Source organism: Poecilia reticulata, linkage group LG22 (assembly GCF_000633615.1).
Source record: "Poecilia reticulata strain Guanapo linkage group LG22, Guppy_female_1.0+MT, whole genome shotgun sequence".
Taxonomy (NCBI): Eukaryota; Metazoa; Chordata; class Actinopteri; order Cyprinodontiformes; family Poeciliidae; genus Poecilia; species Poecilia reticulata.
The window spans coordinates 13,777,428-13,797,445 of record NC_024352.1 but is presented as its reverse complement, the minus strand read 5'-3'; the positions used below and the strand labels follow the sequence as shown (position 1 = coordinate 13,797,445).

At 39.3% G+C, this 20,018-nt stretch overlaps 3 protein-coding genes across 3 annotated transcripts; all 3 read left to right on the top strand.

Annotated features, from left to right (window-relative positions):
- Window positions 1-631: 631 nt before the first annotated feature.
- Window positions 632-11,484, top strand: pabpc4 (poly(A) binding protein, cytoplasmic 4 (inducible form)). The gene is made up of 16 exons (XM_008399584.1): window positions 632-910; window positions 986-1,187; window positions 4,326-4,519; window positions 5,281-5,396; window positions 7,470-7,609; window positions 8,080-8,174; window positions 8,257-8,394; window positions 8,472-8,567; window positions 8,671-8,940; window positions 9,958-10,048; window positions 10,127-10,222; window positions 10,313-10,443; window positions 10,529-10,619; window positions 10,699-10,829; window positions 10,911-11,032; window positions 11,118-11,484. Exons 2-15 carry the CDS (start codon window positions 995-997, stop codon window positions 11,007-11,009), a joined length of 1,881 nt encoding a protein of 626 aa, XP_008397806.1. The 5' UTR covers window positions 632-910; window positions 986-994; the 3' UTR covers window positions 11,010-11,032; window positions 11,118-11,484.
- Window positions 11,485-12,564: 1,080 nt separating this feature from the next.
- Window positions 12,565-15,347, top strand: ppie (peptidylprolyl isomerase E (cyclophilin E)). Its single transcript, XM_008399582.1, has 10 exons — window positions 12,565-12,670; window positions 13,025-13,123; window positions 13,208-13,251; window positions 13,332-13,358; window positions 13,443-13,524; window positions 13,609-13,709; window positions 13,854-13,977; window positions 14,600-14,785; window positions 14,867-15,009; window positions 15,151-15,347. The coding sequence occupies exons 1-10, from the start codon at window positions 12,640-12,642 to the stop codon at window positions 15,217-15,219; spliced, it is 906 nt and encodes a 301-aa protein (XP_008397804.1). The 5' UTR covers window positions 12,565-12,639; the 3' UTR covers window positions 15,220-15,347.
- A 2,333-nt stretch (window positions 15,348-17,680) lies between these two features.
- Window positions 17,681-19,661, top strand: gjb10 (gap junction protein beta 10). The gene is made up of 2 exons (XM_008399581.2): window positions 17,681-17,841; window positions 18,196-19,661. Exon 2 carries the CDS (start codon window positions 18,286-18,288, stop codon window positions 19,066-19,068), a length of 783 nt encoding a protein of 260 aa, XP_008397803.1. The 5' UTR covers window positions 17,681-17,841; window positions 18,196-18,285; the 3' UTR covers window positions 19,069-19,661.
- Window positions 19,662-20,018: the final 357 nt, after the last annotated feature.

The window sequence follows — 20,018 nt, the reverse complement described above, 5'->3', positions numbered from 1 at the left end:
GACAACTGCCAAAGATGCTGGTTGCATTTAGTTTGTGCACAAGCAGCAGACTGGCAGAGTGCTGCACCATTTGCACTGAAACTCTTGATTCAAAGGACGAAAGTATTGGTGCATGATGCTTGCTTTACAGCACCTAATCAAAGCTCCATGGAGAACCTGTAGGATGTTAAGAAAATGCAGCTGAAGTCCAAAACTACCTCCATCACATTCTGCTCACTAACCAGTCATGCAAAAGGAATTGAATGCAAAGTATATGTAATCCATTTGTATCTAGAATATTAGAATGCCATTATGAAAAATAAACTATTTTCTGTATTTGAATTACTGAAATTTTAGATATAAGGTATGAAACGGAGCATTTTATGGTATTTCCCGTATATTCATTCATACATTTTTTTATTTATGACGCATGCAGAATGAACTCCCCCTCGGCTGGGTTCTCCCTTTATTAAGTTTTTGTTTGTATTCCAACCCAGGCGTCGCTGTGGGGAGCTGGGCTCTGTTGGGGCAGTTACACTGTGCACTCTCCCTTTTACTACGCATGCTCTGTGAGTTTTTCCTATCCCAGGTTTGACCCTGACCACTATTTCCTCCGCACCGCTACTCTCTATAAAGTGTCCATGCTTTCCTCACGCAGTCTCTTTCCCCGGCCGCAAAACGACCGTGAGTGTCCAACTCACCGTTATAGGAAAAAAAAAAAAAAACTTAAAATAAAAACGCATAAAAAATATAAAATCTTCAAAATCTAAATAAAAACAAACGCAGAAATACTTAAACACAAACCTTTAAAAAAAATAGCAAAATTAAAAAAAATATATACAAATAGAGGTGGGATTTTAAAGAAGTTCTCAAGGTTTATTCTAAGAAGCTGGATTTGCGGAAGCTCTTATAATAATCGGGGGAAACTGAGGTACGATTAAGAACCGGGTTCTTTACTGTTTCGGGACAATTTCACTAATTGCGTATATATTTGTACTCGGGGAAGCTCTAAGAAATGAACACTGCGACGGGGAGTTATCCGATGGCTTCTCTCTACGTTGGCGACCTGCACCCAGACATAACGGAGGCTATGCTGTACGAGAAGTTCAGCCCCGCCGGACCGGTGCTCTCCATTCGGGTCTGCAGAGACATGATCACCCGGCGCTCCCTCGGATATGCTTATGTGAACTTCTCGCAGCCCGCTGACGGTAAGGAGTGACTTGCAGCAACTCAGTGCAGTGTGAGCATGACTTGAAAAAGCAAAAAAAGAAGAAGAAGAAAAAAAAAACAACTTCTGCATGTTTTCACTTGATGCTCATAATGAATGTAAATGATTTATTTTTTAATTTAAAGGTAATTCGTTGCACTCTTAATTGGGGCTTTTCGCCTCAGGTTCTTGCATGTTTTTGTAAAATAACCCAAGAAAATTTTTTCCAAATGTTTTAATTATTCTTAAAAGCTGGCAAAAAGGGACATTATCTTTACACCAAGCAATTGGCTATTTAAATGGACATCTTCTCTAAGCAGGCAGAAAAAGCTAAAAGCACAGCAGAACCTCCCTCTCCCCTTTGAATCTGTCGATTTGCCTTTTATTGTAGAGATTGTTTATTCTGTTTGGATAAAATCTTTTTAAAGAGGCTTGATGGCACTACAGTATTATATATAGTATGATCTTTACAAAGTTCATACTTTATAAAGTATGTATCCTACAATGGGTGCATTATAAAGTTATAATAGGTTGCATTTATAAACAACCTATCTGATACTTCTCAGGATTCAGAGGTATACCTGGTACTTTCCTGAAATGTGACATTTACTTTCTGGAACTCACAAACTGGCATTTACTTTCTCTAAACTTACCAGGTGTGGTCCTAAAACATAGATGTTATGTGTTTGAAATATCCAGAAAGTACTTGCTAAATTTTAGAAATTCAAAATTCGCAAATACGTCAGAAGCCCTGAAAAACATGCACTGCTATGTGATAAAGATTTTGTGATGATTATTCAGGAAATTTGGTTTGGAATTATAGTACAACATCAATGGATAATAAATTATAGAAAAATCTCAATTAGGAGATGGACAATTACTCATTGAGGTTAAGAAGATAAAGAGACTGCGTGTTTTCAAGATGACATTTCTTGTTTACAGTTAATTATTGAGCATGTCAATTTTAGGAACATTCATTTCGTTTTTAGTGAGAAAGTATGATATAGCTTCGTCTCTGAATATTGGGGCAAAAATATAACACGGTCTCAAAAATATGGACAAGTGGTAGGAGGCAGGATGGGGTAATGTAGCGCACCAAAACCCAAAAACAGGAGTTAATTTCAGGCGTTTTATGATTTATACATTAAGAGCGTTTGGGGTGGTGGTAGTATCAGGATTCGAACCATGTGATGGATAATCACAATGGTCACACTTTAGGAATAAATAAATACAAAAAGATATAAATACATACATACATGATTATTGTAACTTACTGAAACATTGACTCTGCTATCTTAAAGCTAGTTAAAAATTTTTTTATATGATACCGCCTGGCCGTGACAACCGCCCCTCTCTTTTTGTGGTGCCACTGGAGTATTGAAATCCCCAAACTGACATAATTAAGAAAATACCCTTACAACAAGTTTAGCATTTTATGATTTGAGGAGGTAAGTAAAATTGTCTGTATAAGCAACTGTATCGGCAAATGTTTTCACAGTCTATAGGATTAGATTGTATCAGACACGGAGAGGAAAGGTAGCAGGTGTTGCGGTTGCCGTTGGGGTCTTGGTGACACTGTCTACATTGTGTGAACTTTTCTCCTGTTGTATCAACACAAAACACCTGTGACAGCTTATCCACGCTTGAGTTTGTGACTCGAGCCCAGCAGAGATGGATGACGACAGACTTGTTTCCTGGAAGGTGCTTGGCAGCGAGCAAACCCCGAATGAGATATGCTCCAGGTTGTATCTGCTGGGTGTGTAAATAGATTTCAGGATTTGTTTGTGTGAATGTGAACAACAGGGCTGATATTCCTGTTCAGAACCAGCTGATTTAGGAGAATATTGGCAATCAAAAAAGTAGTAGATGTAATTTCTGTTTTTTTGTTGTTTTTTTTTTTCTCACTTGTGCCGTTTCTCATCTGAGTGGTGTTGCCGAATGTTTGTCTTCCTCATCAATGGCGAAGAACGCTCTACTCCCACTCCATGCCAGCACACATGCCACACAGGACCCCTCTCTAAATATAGCTCTTACATCTGAGCAGCCCAAAGTGTGCCTGCCGTATAACACTTGAGACAAACAGTTACTGGTTATTAAAGACAACGTTGATTATTACACCTACTGACTGACTAAATTAACACATTAGCCATTTTAGGGGGGAGCTCTTGGTCTACAATTTCCATTCAGAATCTTCCAGAAGTCCCTGTGATGCCACCTTCTGTGAGCACACTGGCTGGGAAGTACAATTGTGAGCCAAACTGCTGATGCCAGCAGACGCAAGGGAGCTCCGTTTTGTTTACCAGACACTTTCAGCTGGAGAGCCCCTGTGTGTGTATGCGTGTGTATGCCTGTGTGTGTGTGTGTGTAGCATTTGAACAAAAGGGGATGTTTAGCACGGGAGCCCACATTGACATGGGAGGTGAAGCAAAAGATAGCTACAGATTGATGTAGCTGGGCGGACAGAGCAATGGTCGATGACTGCACTAAGAGAAATCTAAATGGAAACATATTTGTTCATATGAGCCGAAAGTCTTGTTTTGACTTCAAGGCATGTGGTTTGTCCAAAAAGAAAGACATGTGCTGCGAGCTTTCCGACTGCAGCTGCCCCACACTCGTCCCAGCTGCTGGCAGATAACTCATGAGGCGCATGCTTCACTGCTGTGTTTTAGCATGCGCTTTTTCAGCAGGCTTGCAGCCGGGATTCTCCGCAGTGAAAGAAAAGACGTTCAAAATGGTTTTAAATTATAACTTTATGATTATTGTTGCACCAAATCACTGGTACAATAGTAGCGGTGCATTCAGTTCATATTGTCCATACTGTGCCTTCCAAAAGTACTCATAACCCATGAACCTTTGCAGGTTTTCACATGTTTTCAGCCTTAAACTACAATTTTTTCTTTGAAGAGGCTTGTTAGAGAGAGTCTTGAAGGATAATGTTGTAAAGATGTTAAAAGCATGGTTAGATGCAACTTGCTAAGCTTTTGACAACTCATGGAAAAAGTTTCAAGTATTGTCTGGAAATGGAAAGAGTATGGGACAAAAACAAACTGTTCAGTTCCACAATGTTCCAGTATATTTTCTGAGTGAATGTCCATGTAAAAAGTAGCAAAACTTGACCTTTCCCTTCACTTCTTTCTAGCGGAGAGAGCCCTAGACACCATGAACTTTGACGTGGTGAAAGGGAAGCCAATCAGGATCATGTGGTCGCAGAGAGATCCCTCCCTCAGGAAGTCCGGCGTGGGCAATGTTTTCATCAAGAACCTTGACAAGTCCATCGACAACAAAGCCCTGTACGACACCTTCTCTGCCTTTGGCAACATCTTATCGTGCAAGGTAGAGTCTTTATAAAAGTAAATATTTATTTATTATCTGTATTCGGATTAAGTCAGTCAGTGTTGGGTTTATGCAATGTAGACAATTGGATACTTAAAAATAAGGGAAGAGGTAAAGTGGAGAATGAAAGACCTGCAATGCCATCTACATCCAGAACTTCGCACAAATCTGGAAACATTTGTCATCCTTCACTTTTGCTCTACTCTAAATTTCATCTATTGGCTATTTAGTTCTCTGGTTATTTGTTTAATAATATTTTATAATATTTTTCTTAGCATCAACAAGAGACGTTGGAACAAACTACATCTTTCTGAAAGGAAATTTGAAACAAAGAATATGGAAATCTAGTTTAAAAAAATATTTTTCTTTAAGCTCAGTGAAAAAGCAGCATGCCAAATATAACTGGTGTCACATAATGAGAAAATATGGACACAAAGTAAAAATTGTTACATTAACGTTGTACTGTAGCAAAACAAAAACAGTCCAAGACTGAAGGACTAATAGAGAGTCTAAAAAAACAAAGACTACAAATGAGAGCACTCATAAAACCTCCAAGCCTGCACATAAAGACTTTGATTTTTTCAAAGCGGTCACAGTGTATGTAAATTGTAAAAAACCACGCTTACTGTTCTAGCACTCCTCTTAGTGCTAACTGACTGTAGCTTGAGCATCTCATACAATTATCCTTCCAAATTCTTCAGTCTGTGCTTGAGAGCTGTCTGCATTCCTGAAGACATTATACCCCTGTCCACCTTTCCAAGGTGGTGTGTGATGAAAACGGATCAAAGGGCTACGCATTTGTCCACTTCGAGACGCAGGACGCAGCAGATCGCGCCATTGACAAGATGAACGGCATGCTTCTGAATGACCGCAAGGTGTGAGTGTCTGATCATTCTCTTTAAGTATATTCCCTTTAGTTTTTTTAAACCATTACCGTGAGTTTGTCTAAGTGAATTATACATGTTATCAACCCTAATTAGAGATCCAGGTGTCAAGAGTTTTGTTTGTGTTGACGTCATGTGGAGACTGTTATTCACTTTGCCTTGCAGAAGTTCATAGTTATTGAATGTCATTGCATTTGTCATGCTGAATCAAACTCAAACTTCAATGTACGTTATTCAGATTGCTTGTGATCTACCAACATGAAGCAAATAATACATGGTTTTCTAATTTTATTTACAGATGAAAGTCTGAAACATGTAATATAGGTGTATTAACCTCACCTGAGGTTAATAGCTGCAGGTGTTTTTGGAAATGTCTTCACATGGATTGCAGGATTCTAATTCTCAATTAGAGTAAGATCTGGAATTTGACTGGTCCAATCAAACAAATGAATACGCTTTGATATCAGCCAGGCTATTGCTGCAGCTGAGTGTTTAGGATTGTTGTTCTGCCTTGTGGTGAATCTCCACCCCATCTTCATGTCTTTATGAGCCTTTAGCAAGCTTTCCTCCAAGACTGCCTTGTGTTCCGCTCCAATTGTTCATCCATCTCATCGACTCCTGCTAAACAGAAGCAACATGCCACACAACATGATGCTGCCACTACATACTTTTGGTGTTCTGGATGACGTGAGGTGTTATATTTCCACCACACATAGCACTTTGCATGTATATCAAAAACCAGAGTATCTTCTTTCACATGTTTGTGGCTTTTTGCAAACTGCAAATGGGACTTTTTATGTTTTCTTTTTCGGAAATAGTGTTTTTCACACAACTCCTCCATAAAGGTCAAATTTTTGGACTGCAAGGCTTGTTATGGGTACTCTAGGTTATTCATTTTGTTGTTTCTTTTACAAAGCACCATTCTCTGTGCAGTTCTTTCTAGAGGCCCCTGAGCATTTCCCAAAGACAACTTAGCCTTTTTTTTTCAGTTTGTTGAGCTTCTTTAAGTCTCTAACTCTGATGCTGATGGTAGAACAGATTGTACTCTCCACAGCAGACTTATAGAAGAGCTGCAGCTTCTTGAAGCAAACCCTAAAGGATAGATGCTTCCTCAACAATTACAGCTCTTTCCTTTCTTATCTAAGTACACTTCACCACTGGCAGTGATGGCAGTCCCATGATGAATATAAATTCATGACTCTTTTTTTTTTACATTATTGTTTGTAAAGAAAATAAGAAAAAAAACATAATTGAGATAAGCTCATTTTCTTTTCACAGTGTAGCTTTGCACCACATTGTGTTGGTGTAGATCCCGATGAGATCCATTGAAGTTTGAGTTTGTTGCCTAACAAAATATGGAAATGTTCAGTGGTTATGAATGCATTTACAGGGCATTGTTTTTTATTCCTGTATTTCTAAACATGAGTGAACTGACCTGATATGCTTTTTTTTTTTGTTTGAGTTGGTGAGTTTGTGTGAAAATATATTGACTAATATACTCATCATTTATTCCACGCATACCTTAGAAATAACCATCTAAAAGCTCTTTCCCACCAGAGACGTTCTTTGTTCCCTTACTGTCCACTTGCTGGTCATTCATCTTAGAGTGTGTGAGTGTGTGTGTGTCTGCGTGACAATGCTTGTGTGTTTTAGTGATGGATCGAATGCAGATATGCAATACAGGATGGCAGAAGGGGAGAGGTCCTCATAACCAGGTAGATAAGATCGTTTAGTCTGCATCTGATTTCCCTTTAAACTTGTGAGAGTTTTCCTCCAGCTCTCTCCATCCACCTTCTCATCACGTTTCGGACCAAGACCCTGACATGGTTATGTCTAGCATGCCATCATTTATGCTTGCCTTTGGATGCTGGATGTGTTTTATTTTCTTTTTTTTTTTTCACAGTCAAGCCTGAGAATGAAGAGTCACACAATAAAATCTTGGTTTCAGTTTGTCCAATGGATGTTGTCCGTGTTTATGTGAATAAAAGATGGGGCCTGGTGTATGTCTCAGGATTGTTGAGACTATTTCACAAAAGTGTGTTTGGCTTCTCATGCTGCTCGTTCAGGTTTGTGGGTCGTTTTAAATCTCGAAAAGAGCGGGAGGCTGAACTCGGTGCCAAAGCCAAGGAGTTTACCAATGTTTACATCAAGAACTTTGGTGATGACATGGACGACGAACGACTGAAGGAGCTTTTTGAAAAATATGGTAAATTGACACATACAAGTGCTTTGCAAGGTGTTTTATGTTAACTGTTGTCAGGTTACACCCAAACATGTCCTTGTATTCTACTGAGATTAAACATGATAAACCAACACGAAGTGATACGACTATGAAATGGAAGGAGGATGGTGCATTTTATTTTCAAGTAAAGGTGGGAGAATCTGTTGACAGGAAAACTATTAGTTGTGCACTTTACAAATCCAGTCTTTGTGGTAGAGGTATGTTATTGCACAAAAGGTGTGTTCAAAATGTTCTGGATTAGACGGCTGTAAAACAGATGCCCACCACATTTTCAGACAGTTTGCAAAAATTAAAATACCAATGTGAGATATTTCCTCACCGTGTGCTACTTTATGTTGCACATCATGCTAAATGCTACTTTATGTTGCACATCATGCTAAATGCCACAAAAAGACAATACAATTATTTTCACCACCTCTTTTCCACATTTGCAGGTAAAACCCTGAGTGTGAAGGTGATGGCAGACTCCTCGGGAAAATCTAGGGGTTTTGGGTTTGTTAGCTTCGAGAAACACGAGGATGCTAACAAGGTATTTTTAAATTACCAGGGATCTGTAGAGGCTATGCTTGATTTTGGAAATGTTCTCACACAAATGTCTGTTCATCCAAAAGGCTGTGGAGGAAATGAATGGCACCGAGCTGAATGGTAAGACCGTCTTTGTGGGCAGAGCTCAGAAGAAGATGGAGCGGCAGGCGGAGCTGAAGAGGAAGTTTGAGCAGCTCAAACAAGAACGAATCAGTCGGTATCAGGTAAATTGATGCCTATGTTCCTTTTACTGACTTTACATTCAAAAATCTGAAACTGAAATGGGAACTTCTTTCATCAGGGAGTCAATCTTTACATCAAGAACCTTGACGACACAATTGATGATGAAAAATTGCGTAAGGAGTTTTCTCCATTTGGCTCCATTACAAGTGCAAAGGTGATAAAAAAAAATCTAAACAGATCATTACAGCTTATCTAAAACGAATCTGCATTGCACTGTCATTGCGCATGTGTGTTTAGGACCTTTGTTTATTCATTAGGTGATGTTAGAAGAAGGCCGTTCAAAGGGCTTCGGCTTCGTCTGCTTCTCTTCTCCCGAGGAGGCCACCAAGGCTGTGACAGAGATGAACGGACGTATCGTTGGCTCTAAACCTCTGTACGTCGCTCTTGCTCAGCGCAAAGAGGAGCGCAAAGCTCACCTCACCAACCAGTACATGCAGCGCATTGCTGGCATGAGGGCCATGCCGGCTAACGCCATCATCAATCAGTTCCAACCCACAAGTGGCTACTTCATGCCCGCTGTGCCCCAGGTGAAGGAATCACTTTCTGAATTGATAAACTGACCAACTAGTAAATTAAAGGAGAATGAGCCGATTTGATGTAGGGAAAAATTGCAGTACTACTTTAGAAAATCTGGCAACAAATAAAAGTTTCAAAATAGTATTTTGCATGTATTGTGGTTAAATATGAAAATTCCTTACATGTTTCTTTTTTTTTTTTTGCTAAGCATTGCATTAGAATGCAAATTAAAGTTGGATGTTTTTGCATCAAAAATAGTGAGACATGTCCCGTTTGACCGGAAGAAGAAGTAGAGGTCCTTAGCTTGGTGGAGAAGAGGCAGACATTCACAGTTCAGGTGTAACAATATGTTAACAGTACAGTTATTAGTCGTACACTTCACAAATTAAAGACTTTATGGAAGAGTTTTTCTCAAAGGAAAAAGTATTAAAACCTCCTGTTTGCCGTCTGCCACTGGTGAAAGCAGAAACAACACGTGCATTGTGCAAGAAAATTCTTTAGCTATATAACACCTAAATATAATCTTGTGATCATTTAGAAAATATATATAGTAATAACATTGCACATCACCCTGAACGCACTGTCCCCAAAGAGAAATATGGAGGCAGCAGTACAAAGCTGTTGGGATGTTTATTGTTGCACAGGGACAGGAAAGCTGGTTGGATTTAAGAGTTGGATGGAGTTAAATACAGGGCAAGACTGGAAGACGATATCTTTGAGGTTGCTGAAGACTTGAGACTGGGAAGGAAGATTTCATTCTAGAAGGAAAACAACCCAACATGCACAAACATGCTTAGATCAGAGGATGTCTGTGTGTTAGAATAAACCAGTCAAATCCACATTAATCCACCTGAAAATCTATTTCAAGAGTTGACAGTTCATGTTCACAGACTCTCTCCGTCCAATGTGGATATGACTAAGCTACTTTACTATAGGAATTGTCTAACATTTCAGTCTCTAGGTGCAAGAACCCAGTAGAGACGTACCCCCAATAACTGGTGCCTTAATTCCCTTCTTGCCCCTATTAGGCCCAGAACAGGACCACATACTATGCACCGAACCAGCTGGCTCAGATGCGGCCCAACCCACGGTGGCAGCAACAAGGTGGTAGAGGTCAAGGTGAGCATATAGTGCCTCTGTAACATCCAAGTAAACATTCAACATAGTGTAGAAATGCTTTGCTTGTGTTGATCCCAGGCGGTTTCCAAGGAATGCCTAACTCGCTGCGTCAGCCTGGACCCCGGGCCAATCTCAGACACATGACTCCCAGCAGCGGTGCACAGGGCCCACGAGGTCTGCTTTGCTATGAAAAGTGACCATTATCAGTGTGTCTGCTATTTAAATTTGTACTTTTTCGTCTTTATTTTATCTCTCTCCTGTTAGGTGCCGGTCAGACCATGGGTCCTCGTCAGTCGATGGGAGTTCCCGGGCCCAGGGCCATGCCTCCTTACAAATATGCCACTAGTGTCCGTAACCCCAATCCCCAAGTGGTGCAACCTATTGCCATACAGCAGGTATTATTTTTTAGCTCCCTGTCAGAATAAGCATGCATATCTATAAACACTCTTTTCTGAAATACCTCATCCATCCCATTTATAGACTCAGCCAGCTGTGCATGTTCAGGGCCAGGAGCCGCTCACGGCCTCCATGCTGGCTGCTGCGCCGCCTCAGGAACAGAAACAGATGCTAGGTATGACCCTGTTCTGCTGGGAACAAACTGTACCAACTTTTGACTTTCTTTCGACTAATTTGTTATCATTTTAAAACAGGGGAGCGTTTGTTCCCGCTGATTCAGGCCATGCATGCCAACCTGGCGGGAAAGATCACTGGCATGTTGCTGGAAATCGACAACTCGGAGCTGCTGCACATGCTGGAGTCGCACGAGTCTCTCCGTTCAAAGGTACCTTATTAATCCTACCTGGAACAAAGAATGTTCCCCATGAAGTCACTAAACTGTTTCTTTCCTGTTTGATTGGTTCAGGTGGAGGAAGCTGTTGCAGTGCTGCAGGCCCATCAAGCAAAGAAGGATGCTACTCAGAAAGTAGGTGGCATAGCGACGACTGCTGCTGCTACATCCTAAAAACCGGATACTGTATTAACTTGGTAAGAAAAATAGTAAAACTAATCATATTTGATCATTTCAAATTATTTACATTGTGGTACTAATGAGTTCATTGTGTTGTTCCAGGACTGAGAAATCAAAGTCAGGATGGACAGAAACACTACAGTACCTTCAATAACTTATACAAAAATATCAGGAAAAAATAAAAATACAATTAAGAAAAAAATCTTATTTTTTTCTTAAAATCCGTTCAAGAGAATTCAGTTTCTAGTTGCAACACACTTTTAAACTGCACACTACGTTAATGCGAAATAGTTGTGAACACAGGACACATTTTAGCAGAAAAGACCAGAAACCTTTTTCCAAAACCAACATGAATCTTGTTCTTTATTTTTGCTTGAAGGCTTCACTTTGATTTTAAAATGATCGGCTTCTTAGCCATCTCATGTTATCATGGGCGTGTGGAATTATCAATAAAGGGATGATAAACAAACATAAGTCTCTTGGTGTTTTATTGAGTCAAGTTTGACTTCAGGTATTTTGAATGGGAATAAAGTAAAGGATCATGACTCATATTGAATAGGATGTGCTGCTGTGACAGGTTTAGGTGCTGATAAGTGGATGGAATTTCTTTACAACAAGAGAAGGTAATTTTTGCAAATTACTGATTTTCAATTTTTTTTTGGAGCAGCAAAAATAATTCCTGTGACTATAAACTATTTGTTTATAATTGCAAAGAAACTATAAACAAATAAATTAAACCTTCAAAGTCTTAGTGTTTATTAATGTTCAAGACCTTTCATTTTTTAATTTAACAAATTTTTAAAAGTTTCAATGTGGTCATAAAGAAATGTAGCATTAATATCCATATTAATGCTACATTAATAGCATTAATAGGAATCCTATTAATTAATTATTATCATTATAGATCTTATGTCTAACACTTGTTTTTAAGAGTTTCAGAGATTTTTAAAAATGTTTTTTATACTTACAAAAAACATATAATCTAATATAGTGTGTATTTTACTGTGCTAGTTAGCTTACACTTTTAAGTTAATATTTTGAGGGAAATGGTCATTTTAAAAATAAATATATTGTTTAATAATCATCATAATGTACGAAAAAACGTGCAATTTAATTAAATGTAATATGATAATGGCCATATGATTATAAAAGTCAGAATAACCAGTTATTTTATTACTTTAATATTATGCTGAAGTATTGACAAAATGATAGTGAAAGTGATCATAATGTAAATATTGTTGTGTAAATAATTTCAAATTTCATTTACTTAGAGGAGACAAAGAAAAACAGGAGAGCAATTTAGCAAAACAAGTATTGCAAACAGTTAACGCAGTGGAGATTAATTACGAGGGACTTAATGTTTCCGCTTTTGCACAAAGAAGTACACTATTTTATATCCAAACAAATTTTATTAGTAGTCTTTAATAATAAAAATTATGTTTAGCTTCAACTTTGAAGGACTACTTACGTCGATCAATCAAACTGAAAAAAGATAATAAACGTGAGTAGTAGTTCCAGGGATGACCACTGAGAGGCGCTGTAGCCAAGCCCATCGTGGAGGCGGTCTTTACTTTTCAGCCCACCAATCAGCGGAAGCAGTCATAGTTGAAAGGTTACGTCTAATATGGCGGCCAACAAACGAGTTCTGTATGTCGGTGAGTCTTTTAGATTTTTTTTACTTTAAAAGTGAATTATATGATTTATGGTTTATGTATTTTAGGAATATTGTTCTACTCCACTTATAATTGTGTTCATAAAAGTAATAACAGAGCGCAAAGACGGTATTTGTTCCTTTAGTAGATTAGAAAATGTGCACTAATCTACCAAATGCTGCAATCTTTTAATATCTCCTAACTTTAATGTAGTATTATTAACGATACTAGTTATGATATAAAGACTAAAGACTGGCATTCACCTCTGAATCTTGGCAAACATCTAACATACACAATAAAAACATCATCTTATTATTGTGTATAAGCTGAGTGTCTGTATTGTGTGTTTTCTCTGAGGTGGCTTGGCTGAGGAGGTGGATGAAAAGGTGTTGCATGCAGCTTTTATTCCCTTTGGAGACATCATAGACATCCAGATACCACTAGACTATGAAACAGGTAAACCCACACACTTATTGTTACATTTACTAAAAATGCCAGTGGATCCAGGCCTAATTACTGTGTGTTGTGTTAAATTTTCAGAAAAGCACAGAGGATTTGCATTCATTGAGTTTGAGCTGGCAGAGGTGTGTGAAGGAATGGAAATGTAGAGGTTTAAAGCGTGTTTCTCTATAAGGTGACTGATGAGTATTTTTTTCTTGTGCAGGATGGAGCCGCAGCTATCGATAACATGGTAAGAGGTAAAAGTGTGCCATTACTCTCTGGTGGCCTTGAGAGTAATAGCTGACGTGCTGCTTCTTTGCTTTTTGCTAATCAGAATGAGTCCGAGCTCTTTGGACGGACCATCCGTGTCAACATTGCAAAGCCAATGAGAATCAAAGAGGGTTCTTCTCGACCAGGTAATGAAAACTATACTCCACTCGGGACTTTTTACATTTTTTTTAATTTTACTTCATTCTGTAATTTTTTTCCCCTCCCACTAGTGTGGTCGGATGACGACTGGCTGAAGAAGTTCTCAGGGAAAACGGCAGAGGAAGCTGAAGCAGAGGCAGCATCTGGAGAAGCAACCACCGCAACACAGGAAGTAAGAGGCATTTCCTTATCTTAATAGTTTACATGTCTGATAAGTGAGTTTCTTTGTCAGTCACCGCCTTCGCTGCTGAATGTGCTTTGGCTTTTTTTTTTCTAAATTAACTGGAATTTAATAATTGAATGTATTATTTTGCAGGGTGAGCCTCCAGCTAAGAAGGGCAGAGTGAATCCACAGGTCTACATGGATATAAAGATCGGTAACAAGCCAGCAGGGAGACTGCGCTTCCTCCTCCGGGCCGACATCGTTCCGATGACAGTAGGTCTGTACAAACTCCTTAAACATGTTGTTGTAGGATTGACAGATCTGTAAGGATGAACATTCTTTCTTGCTTGGCCAACAGATGTCCTGTTTTTTTGTGTGGTGGGATTATGTTGTGTAGGTTTATTTATTTTTTGTTTTAAGTTTCTAATTGACACAAAAAGACAAAATAAGTTTTTTTAGCATCGTATCTGCAGTGGTTTCCAGAGAAGCTACTCACAGAAAAGGGACATTTAGTTTATATACGTCAGGAATTAGAACAAACTTAGAATCCAGAGAAACTACTCATACTACACTAGTAATGCAAAGCACTTTGAATTGTCTTGTTGCTGAAAATGTGCTATATAAATAAAATGATCTTACAACATTTCACAGTAATGTGCAGTTAGTGTTGCCATCTCAACATTTTAGGCCCAAACGTCAGGATGAAGGTGGGCTTTTAGATGCCTCCAAATTCTAGCAGCAACTTGTGAAATATGACTCCAACCTGCTGGAAATCTCTCGGATGCATCAAAGAAATAGGGGGGAAAAAAACACAAACCAGTTTTCTACAGCTTTAAAATGAAACTACAGATTTAATATAATGTTTATCTAAAACTTTACACTGTTTTTAAATTCAATAGAGAACTTCCGCTGCTTGTGCACACATGAAAAGGGGTTTGGCTACAAAGGCAGCAGCTTCCATCGCATTATCCCTCAGTTCATGTGCCAAGGAGGAGACTTCACCAATCACAACGGCACCGGCGGGAAGACCATCTTCGGCAGAAAGTTTGATGACGAGAACTTTGTCCTCAAGCACACAGCTCCAGGTAAGTAATCTAGCAGTAAGCGGATTGTTTGTTTTCTGATCCTGACTACGTTTGGCTAAAGTTGTGCGCTCGCTCACACAGGGCAGCTCTCCATGGCCAACTCTGGGCCAAACACAAACGGCTCTCAGTTCTTCATCACCACAGACAAAACAGACTGGCTGGATGGGAAACATGTTGTGTTTGGAGATCTGGTGGAGGGCATGGATGTGCTGCGTGCAATGGAAGTAAGAAATCAAGCCACAATCTGTTTATTTCACTGAAATGCAGGTTTCTAATCCAGCGTAAAATCCTGTTTTTAAGGAGTTGGTCATCTTTTAAAAATTAGATGGATTTTAATGTAACCTGACTTTGCTTTATTCCTCCAGGCTCAGGGAACGAAGGATGGCAAGCCAAAACAGAAAGTGATCATCTCAGACTGTGGAGAATATGAATGAATGAGTAAAAAAAAAAAAAGTATTTGTCTGTGTCTGATGGCTGATGTTTGTCTAAAACCAATAGTTTTTTTTAACTGAAATCCACTTCTGTTATGTAAATATTTCAATAAACTCATTTTTATAACTAATCTCAGGTTGGTAAGCATTTTTCAATAATTGCTGTCATCTTTTTATGTCTGAGTTACATATAAACTGTGCAAAAGGCGTTAAAACTAATTTTTTAAAAATATTTTAATTGCAAGTAGAGAGATCTTAACATTTATCCAACCTGTCACAAAAATACAATATGTTCCTGTTTCTTTAGATCAGTATATCAAAAAACACGAATCAGGATAATTTGACATTAAAACTCTTTAATTGATTCCTTTGCCCTCTTAAGACTTGATTTCCAAATACCGATCTCCTGCTAGCATATATTTTTAGCTCTGAATTATTTTCTTTTGTCCTTATCTTTGCCTTCCCTTTTGGTCATTAAACACAAAACTGCCATATTTAAGACACAAGAACTGGTAAGAAGTTGAGTGACGGATCATACAAAGTTTGAAGAAAAACTTTGAAAGACCCACATAAAGTCTGGCTACTTAAAAACTTCTCCACTGTCCTCTATAAATGATTATCATCTTATAGCACTGACTCGTTAATAAAATGTTTTAACTGGCTTGCATCACTAGTTACCAGCTGCCTATAATCCAAATTGTGGATACGAACCAAGAACTTGTTCATTTACAATCATTCCACAGAGACTAAATGAATGGACTTATGTTGCTAAGCCAGCATAATGCCGCCTGTCTCTGGATTCTGAATTTCATGCTGGAGAGATTCGGCATAGTGAATTTCTCCAGAGAGATTCAGCATAGTGAATCTCTCCAGTTTCATTATGCACTCTCAAAGTTGTGTGTTCAGTCCATTTCTTTTAACACTATTAACATACAACTGTACGTACACAGTTGTACGTGTATGTACAACGTACGTTGGAGTGTGTACGTTGGAGTGACGTCTGGTTCACCTGTAACGATCTTGTCTGAATAATACCACTGGGCTTGTGAACTGGACCCAGCAGAGATTGGACTTTCCAAGAAAATAAAAACCAGCACACCCTGGCAGCACCCTTACAACATTCTTTTACGCTGAGTTTTGAGATGATGTTGATATGACGATGAGACCTATTCAGATGCAAACTGATGAACCGGAATGGGTGCATTTTAAAAAAAGTAGAATGTCATTGAAAAGGTAATTTATTTCAGTCATTAAATTCAAAAAGCCAAACTCAAATGGTTATCACACACTAATGGGTATATTTCAAGTGTTTATTTCTGCTACTTTTGACTACTTTGGCTAACAGCAAATCAAATCCAAGAAATCAGTTTGTTGTACAAAAAGAAATTATAGCACTGATTAGGTATTAGGTAAACACTAGGGGTGTACCAATCGGAGTTTTCTGGCTGATCACTGATTACCAATCTTTTAAAATGCTTAACTTATAGATTCTGATTTTGTAAAGATTGGCTTCAAATGTAAAAATCAGCTGATCTCCCAAAGGAGATATCGGAAATCGGCACCGATAAATCTGCTGGCCGATAAATCGGTGCACCACTAGTAAGCACAGTTTTCTTTGAGGGGTTAGGTCAGGAGAGTTTGCTTGCAAAGTGAGTTAATCAGGTGCCTGCATTGGGTCCAGCTGATAAATTAAGACACTTAGCTTTGAATCAAAATGGATCGTGTCTGTCTGTGGAAGCTTTACGCTGGATTTCAATGCAGTGCCTTTCTACACTTCCTCCAAATTCTGTGACCTTTATTTCTACATCGAATGTATTTTTATGACTTAAATTTTAATTGAGAACTTTGGACCACTGGGCAACAGTCCAGTCAATGCAATGGTTTTCACTTTTCTATAGCACTTCTTCCTTCCACTAAACCTTCCTGTAATGTGCTTTGATACAACATTCTGAACAACTTTCTTTAGCATTGACTTTTTGTAGCTTGCCTGTCTGTGTCAATAATAATTAAACATTTATGTATAAAAATGGTTTTCATTTGTATTATTTAATATTTTCTTTTCTTGGTGAAGTTTGGTGTTTTATTTATCCAAGTTGACCGAAATAAAACTGTGGTATAAGTACAATAAACTCAATGTGTGAAAAATTTATTCGAGCTTCACTTTTTGAGCAGAAATATTTCAGTAAATCAACTTATATTTTATAAATATCAAAAATATTTATAGATTTTAATCAATTGAGACGCCTTATAAATATTTTTTGGAAAGGTATCTATTTTATTTTTATTTTCGTGTTTTTTTTTTAAAGTTTTTTTGTCTTTCTTTTTTTTTTAAACAAAACAAAACAAAAAAAAAACTTTGCAGAGCTTGTTTGGGTCGTGTTTTACATAAGAGTGGAGTCTTTTAAGAGTACCTTTCATTGGTCGAACAAGTTTTGAGGTTGTGGAGCCACACCTGTACAGGTCAGCGCGGTGGGAAGTCGCTTTACCAGGATAGCAGCTCCACCCCAACTTTTAGCTCCATTCTAGTCCCGGGAATCTGCCGAGATTCTCGTCGGGGTTGTTGATCCACGGACTGCTGCTCTGCTCCGACTCTGAGGCGCCGCGACTGTTTTTGAGCTTTAAACTGTGAGTAACTTAAAACAGATACGAGCGAACATACTAGATCAGACTGTGATGTGATGCTGTTTTAATGTGTTTCATGTGGGAACTCGTGTCAGAGCGCAATTACGCACAGAAACTCTGAAATCTTCCGCGCAGGGATAGGAAGTAACTAGCTGGATTTAGCGAGAGTTGCCACACTGTAAAAATGAAATGGACGCTCATGTAAATGAGATCTAGCTAGATAAACAAGAACAATGTGTATTTTAGCGGTCTTTGGGGTGATTAAATACTGTTTAAACTACCAGAACACAAAGTTACTGACATTTCTTTGTGTTTGTAGCTTTCTCATATATTGACTTCAGCTTTCGTTTGTTGCAGATTCCGTATCTGTGATATTTAAGCCCAGAGGAAAGCCTTTTATTCTACCTTCGATCAGCAGGAAGAGACAGTCTGTGAACAAACTCCATCATGAACTGGGCATTCCTCCAAGGCTTGCTCAGTGGCGTGAACAAGTACTCCACAGCCTTTGGTAGAGTGTGGCTGTCCATTGTGTTCCTCTTCAGGATCATGGTGTTTGTGGTGGCGGCTGAGAAGGTGTGGGGAGACGAGCAGAAGGACTTCAAATGCAACACGGCTCAGCCAGGATGCCACAACGTCTGCTACGACCACTTCTTCCCAGTGTCCCATGTCAGGCTGTGGGCCCTGCAGCTCATCTTCGTCACCTGCCCCTCGTTCCTGGTGGTGATGCATGTGGCCTACAGGGAGGACAGGGAGAAAAAGCACAGGGAAAAGTATGGCGAAAACTGCCGCCGAATCTACATGAACACTGGGAAGAAACGCGGGGGTCTGTGGTGGACCTACGTCCTCACGCTGCTTTTCAAAATAGGGGTGGACGTGACCTTCGTCTACCTTCTCTACCACATCTACGAGGGGTACGACTTCCCCTCTCTAATCAAGTGCAAAGAGGTGCCGTGTCCCAACACAGTGGACTGCTTCATCTCTCGGCCGACTGAGAAGAAAATCTTCACCCTCTTCATGGTGGTCACCAGCCTGGTCTGCGTCCTGCTCTCCATCTTCGAGATCGTCTACCTGGTGGGAAAACGCCTCCACGAGTGTGTCACCGGGGACCATCACTCAAATCGCATGACCAACACGCTGTCCAACGGATCCAGTCTGATGGAATCGATTAAACATACGGGGAAAAAAACACCCGAAACGCCCGCACCCTCGTACAGCGTAGCTGTATCGTGAGACACGAGAGCGAAGACTTTCTGAAAACGCACAAAGACGGCGAGGAAGCAAAGCTGGCACTCCTTGCTGCCTGATAAAGACTTGTTGGTATAAAGCACCTCAAAGACTGAATTTTTGTACAGAGTTTTCATTTCTGGATCATTTTATGTGTCATGCTGTTGGTAAATACAGTGTATTTTAACTGAAAAAGCTCTACTGCTGTTTTAAAGAGAAAAAAAAAAAAAAAAATCCCATATGTCGCTTTGTCTGATTTAGGCTTGGGACCAGAAGTGTGAGTCACTCCTTGGTTTGGCAAGTTTTACCACCACATGTGGTTCTTCTGTGTAAGATTTTCCCTGTGCTTCTGCCCAACCTCAAATGTTCAGCCTGCTGAGAGTCCTCCCCTTTCCCTCAGAGCCTGACATTGGACACTTTTCATGGATATTACTTGTTTTTTCTATTAGTGTTGTTGTGTTTTCCTGCTTTCTGTGTTTATGCTGGGGGCAAGAATGTGGTTTTCATAAACACAGCTGATCAGGATGTGAATAATTTACATTCGACCTCACTGCATATGTGTTAATATTTTGTAATAAATGTTATTTTATGTTTTAAAAGCCTTGTTTCAATTTTTTTTTTAACTAACATGGCGGGTGGAAGAGAGGGGAACGTGTTTAAGAGCAGTGTAAACCATCCACCCTCTCTACAGAAAAGGATTTGTTGACTCTGCACAAGCCTTGTGGCTGAGCAAAGATCTCAGCCTTCCTTCCTGTCTTATTCCTACTTTTTTATTTGTTTCGTAAAAAGCCTTGCACCCCATTGGCCAGGCTGATTATCCTGTTGCCAGGATCATTGTTTGGGTACATTGGTACACTGAGGCGGAGTCACCCACTCCATGGTTTGATTCATCTCCTCTGAAGAGGGACCCCACCCAGTAGAGGAATCCATGTTTACGTTGCCTTTTTTTTTTCTTT

What these genes read in the sequence shown, in the direction of transcription:
- ppie (XM_008399582.1), top strand. Translation starts at nt 12,640, where the DNA reads ATGGCGGCCAACAAACGAGTTCTGTATGTCG. An exon ending in ACCACTAGACTATGAAACAG is followed by an intron (nt 13,124 to 13,207) that starts GTAAACCCACAC and finishes TTAAATTTTCAG; the next exon opens with AAAAGCACAGAGGATTTGCA. An exon ending in CAACCACCGCAACACAGGAA is followed by an intron (nt 13,710 to 13,853) that starts GTAAGAGGCATT and finishes ATTATTTTGCAG; the next exon opens with GGTGAGCCTCCAGCTAAGAA.
- gjb10 (XM_008399581.2), top strand. Translation starts at nt 18,286, where the DNA reads ATGAACTGGGCATTCCTCCAAGGCTTGCTCAGTGGCGTGAACAAGTAC.
- pabpc4 (XM_008399584.1), top strand. Translation starts at nt 995, where the DNA reads ATGAACACTGCGACGGGGAGTTATCCGATGGCTTCTCTCTACGTTGGC. An exon ending in CTTCTCGCAGCCCGCTGACG is followed by an intron (nt 1,188 to 4,325) that starts GTAAGGAGTGAC and finishes ACTTCTTTCTAG; the next exon opens with CGGAGAGAGCCCTAGACACC. An exon ending in ACAAGGTGGTAGAGGTCAAG is followed by an intron (nt 10,049 to 10,126) that starts GTGAGCATATAG and finishes TGTTGATCCCAG; the next exon opens with GCGGTTTCCAAGGAATGCCT.